We start from the raw sequence: 15729 nt of genomic DNA on the forward strand, positions 1-15729 counted from the left end.
AAATGTTTTGTTTTTTTAATTTAAAAAGCGTTTCTGTGGGGAAGAGTGGAATTAAGAGATGAATTTTTCCACAAACTTTTTGAAGCCCCCTCATGACAGTTGTTTATCTGATCGCATTTTGCTAGACATTTTTAGGTGGTTTCTGGGTTTTTGGGGGGCTGTTAGAAATACAGTGACTACATATGTGGAAGTTTTCGTGTGGACCTATGTTTATTTTAGTTTCTTTCAGTAAATGCCTAGGAAGGCGGTAGATGTGTATTTAATTTTTTTTACGAGAAACTTCCAAAGTAACCTTGGTAATGCTTGCATAATCACTGTGTTGTGTTAGCCATGCTAGTAGGATTGCTATAAGTTAGAATTGACTTAATGACCGTGGCTTTGGTTGCCTGTGGTATAATGGGTGTAGAAGGAGCCCTAGTGACATTGATTGTTAGGCAGCTAACCTCGCTGTTGGCCTAACTAACATACCAGCTGTTCCCCAGGAGAAAGATGAGGCTTTACTCTTGGAAACTATCAAGAGGCACTATGAATTGTATTCCACTGGTTCATAGGCAGTGTGGGTAGATTTTGGTGTGGGTACATTATGATGTTAATTTGCTATTTGTTTCCTGGTGACTGAATTATACTGACCATTTTTTCAGGGTGGGGTGTATGCGTTTTTTCTCATCTGTTAAAGTTCTTGAAGTGTTTTCTCAAATCCTTTGCCCATTAAAAAAACTGGGTTGTCAAGATTTGAGATTGTTAGCTTATTTCTAAATTCATAAATTAGCTTACTACAGTTTCTTGGATGCTAGAAGAAAGACGCAAGACCCTTGAGTTGGAGAGAAAAGACTTTGATACTTTTATAATTCAGCAAGCAGAATGTTCTTCATGTTCATGTCAATGTTACTTGCTCTCTGTCCCACAAGGTCACACAGTGACAGACCTGTGTGCTGTACTCACAGTGGACTTGTGTTAATAGCTGAACAATCTTGAGCTTCGAAAACACCTCTTTTATATTGGCAAACAAAACCTGCTTGACCTTTCCCCATTGGAGACATTGTTACTAAAAACCAAATCTAGTCCAACCCAACCCAGTGTCCTCAAAGTGATTACAACTTTAAGCAACCCTGTAGGGCAGAGTAGAACTAACTGCCCCATCAGGTTTCCAAGACTAAATTTTTGCCATTTCTGCCACTTTTCTTGTAGAGGACAAAAGGGTTTATTTACTTAGTTGGGTTTTTTAAGTCATTTTATTGGGCCTCTTACTGCTCTTATAATAGTCCGTGCATCAATTGTATCAAGCATATTTGTACATATTTGCCATCATCATTTTTTTAAAAATCATTTTATTGGGGGCTCGTACATCTCATCACAATCCATCCATCCTTGGTATCAGCTCCTCTTTTTTCCCTACCCCCCCCCCTCCGTGACCCGTAGATAAATTATAAATTACTGTTTTCATATCTTACACTGACCACTGTCTCAACCCACCTTTCTGTTGTTCAACACCATGGAGGTGGTTATGTGTTGATCATTGCATTTCCCCCTTCCTCCCATTTCCCCTTCACCTTTCCCCCTACCCTCCTGGTATCGCCGCTACTCCCATTTCTGTTACTGAGGGGTTTATCTGACCTGGATTCCATGTGCCCCGAGCTCTTATCCGTACCAGTGTACATGTTCTGGTTCAGCCAGAAATGAAAGGCAGGACTGGGGTCATGATAGTGGGAGTGAGGAAGCCTCAAAGAACCAGAGAATATTGTGTGTTTCATCAGTGCTATGCTGCGCCCTGGTTGACATCCCTTCCTTGTGACCCCTCTTTGAGGGGACGGCCTATTGTCTACACATGTGTTTTGGATCTCTGCATCTGCATCAAGCCACCTCATTCTCAAGTGTGTTTGTTTGGGGTCTTCTGATGCCTATTACCTGATTCTGTGGACTCCTTATAAGATCGCACAGGTTGGTGTGCTTCCTCCATGGCCTAGACTCAACCAACTGAGCAAATACTCATAAGCCATCAGGATCCACCGTAGAAAGCTAATTCGTTTTCTCCTTTAGTTTATATATTGATTTTTCCACTATTAACAACTTGAGTCATTGAGGTGCGTAGTAAGAGGTGTTAACGATTGCATAGACTGCATTGGCCTATGGGGAGGACTAGAAAGCCTATCATCTGCAATAACCTTGGCCTGTGATTTTACGCAACCTAAATGCCTTCCAGAGAGGGCAAAGGTGATTTCATTGGTCACATTGGAAAACACATTTTGTTCTACTTTTTCTAATTGGACAACTTTTATAGGGAAACTGCAGGATGTGCTTAAATTTATCACTTAATCTTCTAGACAGCCTCTGATGTGCCTCAGAGTCTCAGCTCTGTTCCTCTGCTGTATCTCTTGGCCTCCTTGCCTAACTCTGCTCTTGACCTGGCTTCTCTATTCTGTCCTTCTTTGTGTTGCAGCTTCTGGCAACATACTACCTTCCCCTGGTGGGATAGGTGTGATCATTGTTACTCTAGGAGCAGCTGAGAGGTCGTTTCCGGGAATGACCAAATCCAAGGACCAATCTGTTTCTGTATAAACAGGAAGTAAGAGAAGAATCAAATCTTTTTTTGTAGCAATATTTGAGAAGGTCTTGGCATAGTGGTTAAGCTTTAGGGTGCAAACTGAAAAGGTGACAATTCAAACTCACCAGCCACTCTGCCAAAGGGTAGGGTGGTGAGGCTATCTGCTCTCATAAAGACTTAAAGCCTCAGAAACCCTACATAGATAGGAAGGATCCCTGTGAGCTGAGATCAACTTGATGGGCTGGATCACTCATCCTGGATTAGAACCCTGCCTCTTCAAGTGTGACTTCAGTTAATTGAGAACATCTTCATAGACTCTATTTTCAAATGGTTTAAGGTACAAACACATTTATTAAGTCTCAGACAGGAAAAGGCAAGACACATCATCACTTGAGGGAACACAATAGCATGAGGTTGTAAAGGCATCCGAGGCTTTACAGAGAATCTGAGGCTTATCAGGAGGACAAAGGAAACTCATAGAAGCATGATTGGCAGCCGATTGGTACATCACAGTTTTAGGCAGGACTGTAGAGATGAGAATGGGACCACAAGTACATTTTGCTAGACAGAGAGCTTAAAGGGTTGCTTCAGGGTCTTCCGATCAAGGCACTCAAGGCATAACTGATAAGGCATGACTATGTGACCCAGTACTGGGATCTCAACCAAGGACACATTGAGGGGTAAAGGTAAGCACTTTACAAAGCACTTTGCCTTAAGGCAAGACTGTTGACATTTAATGGTCAGAAAGAATTCAATTGAGACTAAATCACAAGTGATTCTACAAATAGATTTTGGGCTTTCTTTATTGTTAACCTTCTGCAAATTAAAAAAAAACAAAACCTCACTGCCATCAAGTGTCGGAAGTAGAATGGAAAACTGGGTTGATTTCCCGAGAGGAACGCTTTCAAACTGCTGTCCTTGCAGATCTTAGTCCAATGTGTACTATAAATTTGACTGTAAAGCACAAGGTACACAGGTAAGACATGAACATACCTTTTTTTGGAGGCAATTTAATTTGTAGCACAGCTGTTGTGGTGTTCTACAGTAACAGTACATGTAGATGGTTTTTATTAGTTGCAACTGTAGCAGCCTTATGTGTAGCAGAACAAAAACACTGCCCAGCCCTGTGCATTCCTTGTAGGCATGTCTATGAGCTCATTGTTGGTGGCCCCTGTGTCAGCCTTGCCTCATTTGAGAGTCTTCCTTTCTACCAGCAGGATGTCCTTTTCCATGTGCTAATCTCTCCTATTAATATATCCAAAGTATGTGACACAAAGTCTTGCCATCCTCACTTTCAAAGGAGCCTTTTGGTTGGACTTCTGAGGTTGATTTGCTTGTTCACAGTACTTCATCAGCACCATAATCCAAATGCATCCATTTTTCTGGTCTTTTTTTATTCATTACAACGCTCTCCCATGTACATGAGGCAGTTCAAAAGGCCACAGCTCGGGTCAGGTGTACCTTAGTTTTCAAAGTGACATCTTTGCTTTCCAGTGTTCAAAAGAGATCTTTGGCAGAAGACATGCCTAATGTTTGCTTTTCTTGGTTGCTGCCGCCTTGGGGATTGATTGTGGATACAAGTAAAATGAAATCTTTTAATAACGTTGGTGTTTGTAATTTTTCATGCTATTGGTCCAGGTGTGAGGATGGGTTGGTGGCTGGGGATAAGGAAAGCCTTTGCTTTACTCTCATTTTGTGAGCAGCAAAAAGGATACATGGCTACAAAAGAGGGCTTAGAGTAAAGCAGCCACTGCTTTTGAAAGGAACCTGGATGTCACAAGAATTCAGGTCCATTTCTCTTACTTTTTCCTCCTTTTACAGCCACTCAGGTCAATGTTTAGATCTGATGGGTAAGGTATCCGAAGGGTTCTGTTTTTTGTTTCTCCTGAAGGGTTTTTAAAGCTGTGACACTTCTTTCTCTCCAACTTTAACTTTATTACTTTGTAAAATATATACTTTCCTTTTGTTTGTAGATATAATACAAAGAAAAACATATTCCATGTAGTTGCACGGCCCATCTCATCAAATCAAATCAGTAACAGGGTCCCATTATCTCCCCCATATTTGTGATGCTTTTTGTTCTCTTTTTTCACTTTTTCCTTTCTGTAGTTACCCCTCTCTACCCCCTTCCCTCCTTATCCCAGGTATAGGCCTTAAAATCCTGTGGTATAAAACCCATTTTTCATTTTCCTTTATAATGTCATAAAATATTTATGAGATTGACTGATTTTGCTAAGCATGATGTTCTCTTAATTGTGTCCATGTTAAGGTGTTTAACAAACCTGTCATTGTTTTTTAAGGATACATAATTTTCCATTGTATGAATGTACAGTTTGTTTATTAATTCTTATATACTCAAGAGTTTTTTGTTTTCATCTTTTTGCTACTATAGAAATTGGTACAATAACCATAGATATGTGTGTATCTGTGTTTTGTGTCCTTTTTTTAAAAAAATCATTTTATTGGGGACTCATACAATTCTTATCACAATCCATACATACATCCATTGTATTAAGCTCATTTGTACATTTGTTGCCATCATCCTCAAAACATTTGCTTTCTACTTGAGCCCTTAATATCAGCTTCTTATTTTCCCCTTCCTCCCTGCTCCCCTCTCCCTCATGACCCCTTAATAATTTATAAATTATTATTATTTTGTCATATCTTACTCCGACGTCTCCCTTCACCCACTTTTCTGTTGTACATCCCCTAGGGAGAAGGTTATATGTAGATCCTTGTAGTTGGTTCCCCCTTTCTACCCTACCTTCCCTCCACCCTCCAGGTATTGCCACTCTCACCGCTGGTCCTGAAGGGGTCATCTGTCTTGGATTCCCTGTGTTACCAGTTCCTGTCAGTACCAATGTACATCCTCTGGTTTAGCCAGGTTTGTAGGGTAGAATTGGAGTCATGATAGTGGGGGGAGGAAGCATTTAAGAAGTAGAAGAAAATTGTATGTTTCATCATTGCTACCCTGAAACCTGACTGGCTCGTCACCTCCCTGCGACCCTTCAGTAAGGGGGTGTCCAGTTGCCTAGAGATGAACTTTGGGTCTTCACTGCACTCACCATTATTTAAAGTGAGACTTTTTTTGTTATTTGATACCTAATCCCTTTGACACTTCGTGGTCACACAGGCTGGTGTGCTTCTTCCATGTGGGCTTTGTTGCTTCTGAGCTAGATGGCTGCTTGTTTACCTGCAAACCTTCAAGACCCCAGACGCTATCTCTTTTGATAGTTGGCCACCATCAGCTTTCCTCACATTTGCTTATGCGTACATTTGTCTTAAGCTATTATATCGGGAAGGTGTGCATCATGGAATGCCAACTTAATAGAACAAAGTGTTCTTGCATTGAGTAAGTACTTGAGTGGAGGTCCAATGTCTATCTGCTCCCTTAATAGTAACCCTATAAATATATTCACATAGATCTATTTCCCCATCCTACATAAATATGTCTACATATGTACATGCCTGTATTTAGACCTCTATAAATACTCTGTCTCCTAGTTCTTTCCTGTATTTCCTTTTGCTTTCCTCTTGTCCCACTATCATGCTCAGCCTTCGTTTGGGTTTCAGTAATTTCTCTCAGTTACATTACCCTTACCAGACCTCTCACACCCTCCTTGCCACTAATTTTGGATCACTTGCTGCTCCCTTGTCCCTGGGTTGGTCAACACCACTCCTTACCCCCACCTCCCCCTCTTCCTTGTTCCCCCAGAACAATTGATCCTGTTGTTTTCTCCTCCAGACTGTTCATCCAGCCTATCTTATCTAGATACATCTGCAGAGATGATAATATGCACCCAAAAAACAAGGCTTAGCAAGACAAAGTGACAAAAGAGAACACAACAATGACAACAAAAAAGAACCAATGACCCATACAAGAATAACTTAATTAGAAGTTTTTTTAATTAAAAAAAAAAGAAAAACCTGTAAATAGATCAAGGTCTGATTTTTGGCCTCTTGGCGTGTCCTCCAGTCAAGTTCGATGGGGTGCCATGATCTGGCCCCCGAGTCTAACCTTTGCACTCCCTCAGGAGCTCCCTGCTCTGCCAAACATTTTTAGTGTTTTGCCTTGGTATTGCAGGGTCAGTGCAGGCCCATTCCGACACTGAGTCTCCAGTGTTGTCCCCCGTAGGGCCATGGGGTCAGTGAGGGACGGACGTAGTGTCTCAGTGGGATCAGCCATATGGTCCACTCTGTATTGGCTGTTCGGAGCTGGGATGTCGTCCTCCAGGCCTGGTGGGCCAGGATGTGCGCCACTCTCTCTTCCTCCCCCTTCATTTGTTCCCGTGTGCTCTGATCAGACATGGCCTTCTCCCATAGCTGCAACTTCAGTGTCGTCCTCTAAATTTTTCTGGGGGGAGGGGCAGTTGTCCTTGTAGCTGGTATTGGGGCCGAGCTGTAAGTCCTCTCCACTGGCTCCCCTCTCCATGCCAGCTCTCTGTATTTGCATCCCTGAACACTGGGTTTAAGTCTGCTCCTTCTTTCCCTGTGGAGAAACAAACAATACGCTCCCCTTGGGTGGGTCAGTGTACTATTGCCCCACCACACATCTCGGGGGTTTTTGCCCCTTGCCTCCCCGCCCCTCCTTTTTAGTTAGCTACCATATGTACCCCTGGATTTGATCTGGCCCCTGCCACACTGCCTGGACCTTACCCTTGGAGTGTTTGTATACAGAAGCTTTTTCCTTGTTCCCCTTTTGCATTTTTCTCTTTTTTTTAATAAACTTACCTCATTGGACTCATGTTGTACTTGGCTTACTTCACTTAGCATACTTTTTCCTCCCGTTCATCCCATGTGGCGTTACGCTTCATGCGTTCATCACTGCTTTTTAGCGATGCATAGTACTCTGTTATATGTATGTACCACAGCTTTTTAATCCATTCGTCTGTTGATGGAAATTTGGGTTGTTTCCAACTCCTTGCGATTATGAACTGTGCCGCAATGAACATTGGAACATAGATGTCTGTCCGTGGTTTGTTTCTTGCCTCTTCTGAGTATATGCCCGCTAGGGGGATTGCTGGGTAGCTCAATTTCCATCTGTTTTAGAAAGCGCCAAGTCAATTTCCATGGTGGCTGTACATACCTACAGGTCCACCAGCAGTGGATAAGGGTTCCTATCTTACCAAACCACAAATATGGGATATTCTTCCATTTGTTGAGGATACTCTTGATTTCTTATAATAGTGTTCGGTAGTTTTCTTCATACAGATCTTTTGTTCTTTTAGTCAGGTATCTCCCTAGATATTTCATTTTGTACTTGGGTATTGTGAATGGTACCACCTTTTTATTCTATTCTTCTGTGGTCTTTTCCGATATGTATAGCAGTCCGATGGACTTATGTTGCATTGATCTTGTATCCTGCCACTCTGCCAAACTCCTCTATTGCTTCTAGTACTCCCTTTGTGGAGCTTTTGGGATTTTCCATATATAAAATCCTATCATCTGCAAATAACAATAGTTTCACTTCTTCCTTCCCCAGATGAATACCTTTGATGTCTTTTCTTTGCCTTATGCTGCTAGCTAAAACCTCCAGCACCATATTAAATAAGAGTGGGGACAAAGGGCAACCTTGTCTGGTCCCTTTTTTCAGTGGGATTGTGTTAGTCTTTTCTCCATTGACTACCACGTTGGCTGTTGGTTTTTCATATAAAGCTTGTATTGAGGAATTTTCCTTCCATTCCTATTTTCTCAAGTGTCTTAAGCAGGAAATGGTATTGGATGTTGTCGAATGCTTTTTCTGCATCAAATGATATCATGTGGTTTTTATATTTTTTCATGTCAATGTGACGAATAATACTAATGGTCTTTTGTATGTTGAACCATCCCTGCATCCCTGGTATGAATCCCACTTGATCATGGTGAATTATTTGTTTTATATACTTTTGTATTTTGTTGGCCAGTATTTTGTTAAGGATTTTTGCATCAATATTCATTAGGGACATTGGTCTGTGGTTCTTGATTCTTGTGGGAACCTTGCCCAGTTTTGGTATCAGTTATACTAGCTTCATAGAAGGAGTTCGGGAGTTTGTGTCTTTTTCTATGTTCTGGAAGAGTTTGTGTAGGATTGGTGTTAGTTCTTTCCTAAATGTTTGGTAGAAGTCTCCTGTGAAGCCATCTGGTTCAGGTGATTTTTGTTGGTAATTCCTTGATAACCTCATCTATTTCTTCTACTGCTATGGATCTGTTCAGTTTCTTGACATCCTTTGAGGATAGTCTAGGGAGGGATTATTTTTCTAAGAATTTGTCCATGCCTTCCAAGTTGTTGAATTCATTGGAGTACAGTCCTTCGTAGTACTGTGTAATTATCCTTTTGAATTCATTAGGGTTTCGTAATGTCTCCTTTATTATCCCTCATTCTTGCTATTGAAATTTGTTCCCTTTTTTCTTTGGTTAGGTTTGCCAGCGGTCTGTTGATTCTGTTTATCCTTTCAAAGAACCAACTTTTAGCAGCATTATTTTTTTCCATAGTTTTCTTATTTTACCTCTCCTGAGTCTGTCCTGATTTTTATTATTTCTTTTCTTTTGCTATTAGTGGAATTGTCCTGCTGACTCTGTTCTAGTTGTTGTAAATTTTGTGCCAGCATATCAATCATGAGTCTCTCTTCCTTTTTTATGTGTGCATGCATTGCTATGAAACTTCCTCTGATGACTGCCTTTGCCCATAAATTTTGGCACATCGTGTTCTCATTCTCATTGGTATCTAGAAATTTCCTAATTTCGTCTCTGATCTGTGCCAGTATGCACTCCTTTTGCAATCGAGAGCTATTCATCCTCTAATTGTTTGCTCTTGTTTTCTTCGTCTTCCTGTTGTTGGTTTCCAGCCTTATGGCACAGTGGTCAGAGAGAGTGATCTGTATGATATCAGTGTGCTTAGATTTACGTATAGATTCGCCTTATGCCCCAACATGTGGTCTATCTTCAAATATGTGCCACACGGGATTAAAAAGAATGTAAATACTTTTTTATTTGGATGAAAAGCTCTGTAATTATCTTATCAGGTCAAATTATCTAATTGTAGTGTAGATCTCTAGCCTCCTTGTCAGTTTCTTTCCCTGTGATCTATATTTCTCAGAGAGTGGCATATTGAAGTTACCCACTATAGTTGTTGAGGTTGTGATTTCTTTTTTCATCTTTCGGAGTATTTGGTTGACGTATTCAGCAGGTCTCTTATTTGGGGAATATATGCTTACAATGCTTAGTGTTTCTTGTCTACCATTACCTTAAGTATTGGATAGTGTCCCTCCTTATCTCTTTTTATTGTTTGCACTTTTAGGTCAATTTTATCTGAGAATAGGATTGCAACCCCTTGCTTTATTTTGAATTGCTGTTTGCTTGGTGTGCTTTCTTCCAGCCTTTGATTTTCAGCCTATTTTTGTCTGTAGTCTTGAAATGTGTCTCTTGTAGGCAGCAGATTGATGGGTTGTGTTTTCTAAGTGAGTCTGCCCCTCAGTCTTTTAATGCCTGAGTTCAGGCCATTGATATTCAGGGTTATTATCTCCATCTGCAAACTCTGTGATGTTATCTTATAGCTTTTGTGTTGGGTGTTTTCCTACCTTTCTTTCCTGTTAGTGGTGTGTGTGTGTGTGTGTGTGTGTGTGTGTGTGTGTGTACACAATCTTAGGATCTGTTTTTTTCTGTGTTGCCCCCTGGGTGAGGTTGTTGTATGCGGCAGTCTCTTATTTATGCTTGGTGAGAGTTGTTCTGCCCATACTGGGTCAGCAAGGATCTTTTGTAGGGCTGGGTTTCTTCTAACTTGTTCTTTGAATTTTTCCTTGTCTGGGAAGACTCTTCTCCATCTATCTTGATCGATAATTTGGCTGGGTAGAGTATTCTTGGGTTTGCGTTGTTTTCCTTCAATTTTTGATATATGTGACTCCACTCTCTCATAGTTTCTGCTGATAGGTCTGAGCATATTCTTATTTGGGAACCTTTATATGTGATTGTTTTCCCCTAATTGCTCTCATGATTTTCTCCTTTTCCTCAAAGTTGGATAGTTTAACTATTGTGTGACTTCTTGGGATTCAGTATAGCTGGTGTTCTTTCAGCCTCCTGAATGGTTGCCTGATTTTCATTCATTAAACTGAGGAAGTTTTCCTCCAAGAATTCTCTCACTATTGTTCCGGACGACTTCTTTGTTTCTTCCTCTGGTAATTCAATAATTCTAATGTTGTTCCTCTTCATAGCAGCAGACATAGTTCTTAGGTTTTCTTCGGCTTCTATGATGATCTTACTAGATTTTTTTTTCACGTTTGTTAAAGTGCTTGACTGGCCTCCAAGTCATTGCTGTGGTCTCTGCTTCCTCCAGTCAGTTGTCGAGGTCCGTGAGTCTGCTACTTGTTTTTGTTATCTCCTCAGTAAGTTCTTAGGTTTTCCTTTGGTGTATCTCCTCATTAAGTTCTTAGGTTTTCCTTTATCTCCTCTATCATTCATTCTTTTTCTGTATTGTTTCCCTTATATCCTGTATGACTCCAAGCAGCATTCTGAAATTTTCTTTCTGTAGCAGCTCTGCTTCTTCTGTGCATGTTGTTAGGTTCAGGACATCTTCTGCCATTGCCTTTTGTTTCTCCTGGGGTTTTTTTTGTTGAGGTCATTGGGTCTGATGGCTGTTTGCATTGTGTTGTTTTAGAGGAGCCAGAAGCCATTTTCCAGAGAGTCAAAGAGCACTGGCTCTCTGGGACACTTGTAGGAATGTTTCTTTGAACTGCCTACAGCTAATGTCACTATGGAATTAGCCTACCACTTTATCCCCCTGTGGTTTCCCTCTCACGGAAGTGCCCCAGAAGGCTGGTGGGTTGCCTGCTTTGGTGTAGAATACTGGGAATGGTGGGCGGAATTGCCCTGGCCAGGTTGATCACTGCGGAGTTTGGGCAGAGGTTCCATGAGGCAGCTTGAAACGTTGACAAGTGTTGGCTGAGCTTCCTTAGGCCATGTGAGGCACTAAGGTAGGCGTGAGGACATTCCCTCAGACATGCGGGACAACAGAGGAAAAATAGGAACTCCCCCGGCCACACAGGCAGGACTTCCCAAGTTTGTCAGATTAACTCCAGGTGAAAGTTGGCCACGTTTTCCCCATCCTCAGGCTACTTGACTATGCTGCACATGGTGGAGCTCACCTTACTGGGTGGGGGGCAGGCATAAATTGCTCTAGGCTAAGGGGAGTGAACTGGAGACCGGCAGTGGAGTGTGAGAGAGCAGGAAAGAGACAAAGAGAAAAGAAAAGAAAAACTAGCCAGCTGAGACTGTAGGGGGCTTGAGAACAGAGAGGGACACAAAAGTAACAATATAGCTGAGCCCCGATCTCTGCCCCTGGGGCTGCAAGGGTTTAATCCCTGCACCAGGCGGCGGCAAACTGGCTGTGTTGAGATTACGCCCCTGCACAGGCTCCAAATGGTTGTGGCGGAGACAGTGGTAGGGCTAAGGTCAAACCCTACCTGGCCTCCACTGTGGTAAGCCAAAAACCCCAGCCCTTCAAAACCTTGTGGATCTGTGCCTGCTTATCTTTATGATGCTTTTCCTGCAAGCTGGCAGTTTTGAATTTCCCAGTTAGTACCTCTCCTGGGCTGATTTCTGCTGTGTCCCTCTGTTATATGTTACTCAGTTGTCGTCTTCCCGGAAGTCTCCTGTATTTCTTTAAGGTATGTTCCAAGTAGAGTGATTGTGGGATCATAAGATATTCGTATTTGCGTTTGTTTAAGGAAACGGCATCCTAATTCCCATAGTGGTATAATTCTAGGCTCTCACTGGTATAATGTGTGTCCCACTCTTTCCACATCCCCTCTAGTATTTATCAATTTCTGGAATCTTTTTGTTTGTTTTAATTTTTCCAAGAGTGTTGATATGAGCTGGTATCTCATTTTTTTTCCAGTTTTTATTTCTCTTATTGCTATGAATGCAAATAGTTCTCTATATGGTTGTTGGCCACTTGGTGTCATCTTTGGTAAATTGTCTATTCATGTCTTGTGCCCCCCTTTTGATTAGGTTATTTGTATGTTTCCTAATAAAGTATTACAGATTTCTATAGATTTTTGAAATTAGCCCTTTATCTGATACACCAATGCTAAATAAATATATATATATATATTTCTAATCTTAGGAGTTTTCTTGTAATACTTTTGTTGAATTCTTTTGATATGCAAAAATGTCATACTTTCAGAAGGTCTCAGTCTTCTACTTTACCTTTTACAGTGAGTATTTTTCATTGTGTTCGTTAGTGTTCTTTATGATTCTAGGCTTTATGTTTAGATCCTTACCCATATGGACTGTTTTTGTAGTTGATGTAAGATATGTGGCTTGTTTCATTCTTTTGTAAGGAGAGATCAATTTTTCCCCACCATGTGTTGAAAAAAGGTTAGGATTTTTGTTTTATATTGAGATGTAGTCCATGTTCATAGGTTTAGCCTCTTAATAGTTGCTCATTATTACTAACTAAGCCTTCTTCACTTTCAAGAAGCAGACGGTGTCATCTTTCTGTTACAGGCTATTGGTCTTCCTCCAATCTTGGTGCAAATGGAAGTGTGCGGAAGGTCTATTACTACCTTATTGGCTCATTTAGTTGATTTTGGTTTTTACTAGATGGTCAAAAAAGATGAACATATGACATGTTAATTTTATAAAGGTTACAGTCGTGTGGCCAGGATTCGACTAGAATGGCAACAATGTGTCTGTAAAAACAAAACAAAAAACCAACAGTGAGACATCAACTGATAGCCTTAAAGTAGGGTCAAAGGTCCCGTGTAGTCAGTCTTATGGGAATTGGTGGTGTCTGCAATGCCTTGTGTGATGTGGCTGACTTCTTTACAGACAGGTCAAGGTGGGAATTACCAGTCTGACAGGCAAAGACATTATACCCTAGAAAAATATTCCCAGTCTTTTTTGATGGGTATGTTGGCATGACCAAAACAGTGTTGGGGGGGCTAAACAACCAACCAGGGTTAGAATAGTTTCCTCCACCACCCCTTCTCCCCCCGCCCCCAATTTACAATTCCAAAGATAAGTTTCTAACCTGCCACACTTTTGTTTGTACTTTTCTAGGGGACAGGTTAGTCAGCTATGCTATTGGGAACAGCTAGTAAAAAAACAACAACAAAACTTTAACAAGACTCAGTTTGGGAACTACTGCATGAACAGAGGAACCATGCCTACTTTTATTTTCCACAGTTGGTGTTGAGGCTTAGTATCTGCACTGCAGTATCTCCATGAACACCGAGTTATAGCTTAGGCAAACCATAATCCAGGTCTAGGCAATTAGGTGAACCTGGTGAGTCAAGGGCCCTGTTGAACTGTTTACTTTGGTCAACAGAATAGAAGAATTGCCTTTTTTTTTTTTTAATGTAAAACCCAAGAGGTCAGCTCTATGCTTGAATGTACTATTTCATTCTGGCAAGTATGACTTGTTTTTGAAACTTATTCTGTGTTATGACATCTGAGTTAGCACACCCACAAATGGGAATATTAGAATGGGGAGTCAAAAGACCTCCAAGGATTAGACTTCAGATTTCAACAACAGCTCAAGAACAAGCTAATTGCTCCTTGTATCTTATGGGCGTGTCAAGTAGTTCACAAGTCCAAGATCCTAAGCAGTAGCTTTGTGTGGGGCTGCCTCCTCTTTCCAGAATCAGCATTCTCAGAGACTAGTTGCTCAAAGAGGTCATTAGAGGTATGAGACCCCAAGGGCTTTGAGCCTCTAAAGGTAGAAAACATGACACAGCTTGTTGGACAACTTCCACTTCAGCTTGTTGGTTGGCATCCTACTTAATGAATACTAATTTTCAGATTAGCTGATAAAAAGTAAGTAGAATGCATAAGTGATAATACTGTCTAGAACTTTAAAAAAATCCAGTAAGATGCTAGACTGGGGAGATTAAACATTGTGAACCTGCAAAGGCCCAAGAAAATTTACCTGGTAAGCAGACCTTTGAATTTGTCTTTCAGTACCCCCTGCTGGTGATGATAGTACTATATCACACCCATGGAGACAGATTTCTGAGTTGCCAATCAAGAAGGCATTATCTTTTAATGTAAAGTATGTCTATCAGAAGTTAGCATTTGTAGTAAATCCTGCCCTTCCATTAGTGGCAAATGCTGGGGAAGCTTGTTCTGTCTAGTACTTGTGTAGAGGTGACTCTTTCTAATTGGATAATCCTCTCTCATACTAACAGGATGGGGAAGGGAATGCATTTTGATTCAATATCTCTGCCCACATTGCTCTCTAGTTCCAATCTGAAAGTTTATGTCTTTGGCGAACACACCCTACTCTGGGACTGGGACATTTGGTGCTTTGCTATTGATAGCTTCTTTGTGTTTTTGCCTGGTTCCAACAGAATCTAAGCTGGACACAACAAACTAGACTACAGCAAGTATGTCCTTTTTGCTTGATAAGCATTAAGTCATCTCCTCAGCTCAAATGTAAACTAGTGGAAGTTATAATGAGCCTTCTGGTTCTGCATATAGATGATGGAATCTTCCTTTCATACTCAATGTAAGTGCCTATCACTGTACAGTAACTTGTTTGAAAAAGGGTGGGACCTTTTATCCTTCTGACTCAGGAGGAATCTTGGTACGTAATAGTTGTGATGGGGCACAGACCAAGGCTAACCATTAGAATGCTTGGGAAAGTTCCCTTTCCCTCTCCTTGCCCCATCCATAGGAGAGTGCAAAAATCAACGCATGGCTCCAGCAGCTGTCTTTGGATTTACTGTTTGCGCTACTCTTACATCCATCTTCTCATCGGTGTTTAATACAATGGAGGACCAACTGTTGCTCATTTGGCCAGACATTTATTTCTGGTTCCAGTGGACTTTAATCCACCTCTCTTTCGTTACTCTGTAAGGACTCTTCCTTTTTCTACAAAGTCTTGTCTTTATCAGTATCTTATCCTCGTTGCCAAAAACTGTAGAAACTCTGAGAGGTTCTGTTTTGCAAGTTGGCAAATTAGGGTCCTATCATCTCATTGAAGCTGGCAGAAGATCCAAGGCTCTTGGGTCAGATGCAAAGGGATTTTGCTCATCTATGTCAGTTTCTCCTTCTCCCTTAAGTCCTTTTCCTCAAGTATCAGAGTGGCCTAGATATCCGTATATGCAGTTAGGTTTACATCACAGCTGAAGTATATGTATATCCAGCTTAGGAAACTCGAGTAGTTTAAAACAGGCTACAAGCAAGCTTCCTTGAAATTTTCTGCCCTGAGG

The 15729-nt window shown here is 41.1% G+C and overlaps 1 protein-coding gene across 8 annotated transcripts in view; it reads left to right on the forward strand.

The window, feature by feature from the left end:
- The window catches only part of ZNF131 (zinc finger protein 131), a 49502-nt gene that overhangs the window by 20228 nt on the left and 13545 nt on the right, over nt 1–15729 (forward strand). Inside the window, exon 2 of one of the 8 annotated variants that reach the window (XM_075540991.1) lies at nt 14866–15023. The exons of the other annotated variants lie outside the window; for them this stretch is intronic. Coding sequence (XP_075397106.1) covers nt 14971–15023 — 53 coding nt within the window. The 5' untranslated portion in view covers nt 14866–14970. The remainder of the gene's footprint in view (nt 1–14865; nt 15024–15729) is intronic. 8 annotated transcript variants of the gene reach the window in all.

This window comes from Tenrec ecaudatus, chromosome 2 (genome assembly GCF_050624435.1).
Source record: "Tenrec ecaudatus isolate mTenEca1 chromosome 2, mTenEca1.hap1, whole genome shotgun sequence".
In the NCBI taxonomy this organism is placed as follows: Eukaryota; Metazoa; Chordata; class Mammalia; order Afrosoricida; family Tenrecidae; genus Tenrec; species Tenrec ecaudatus.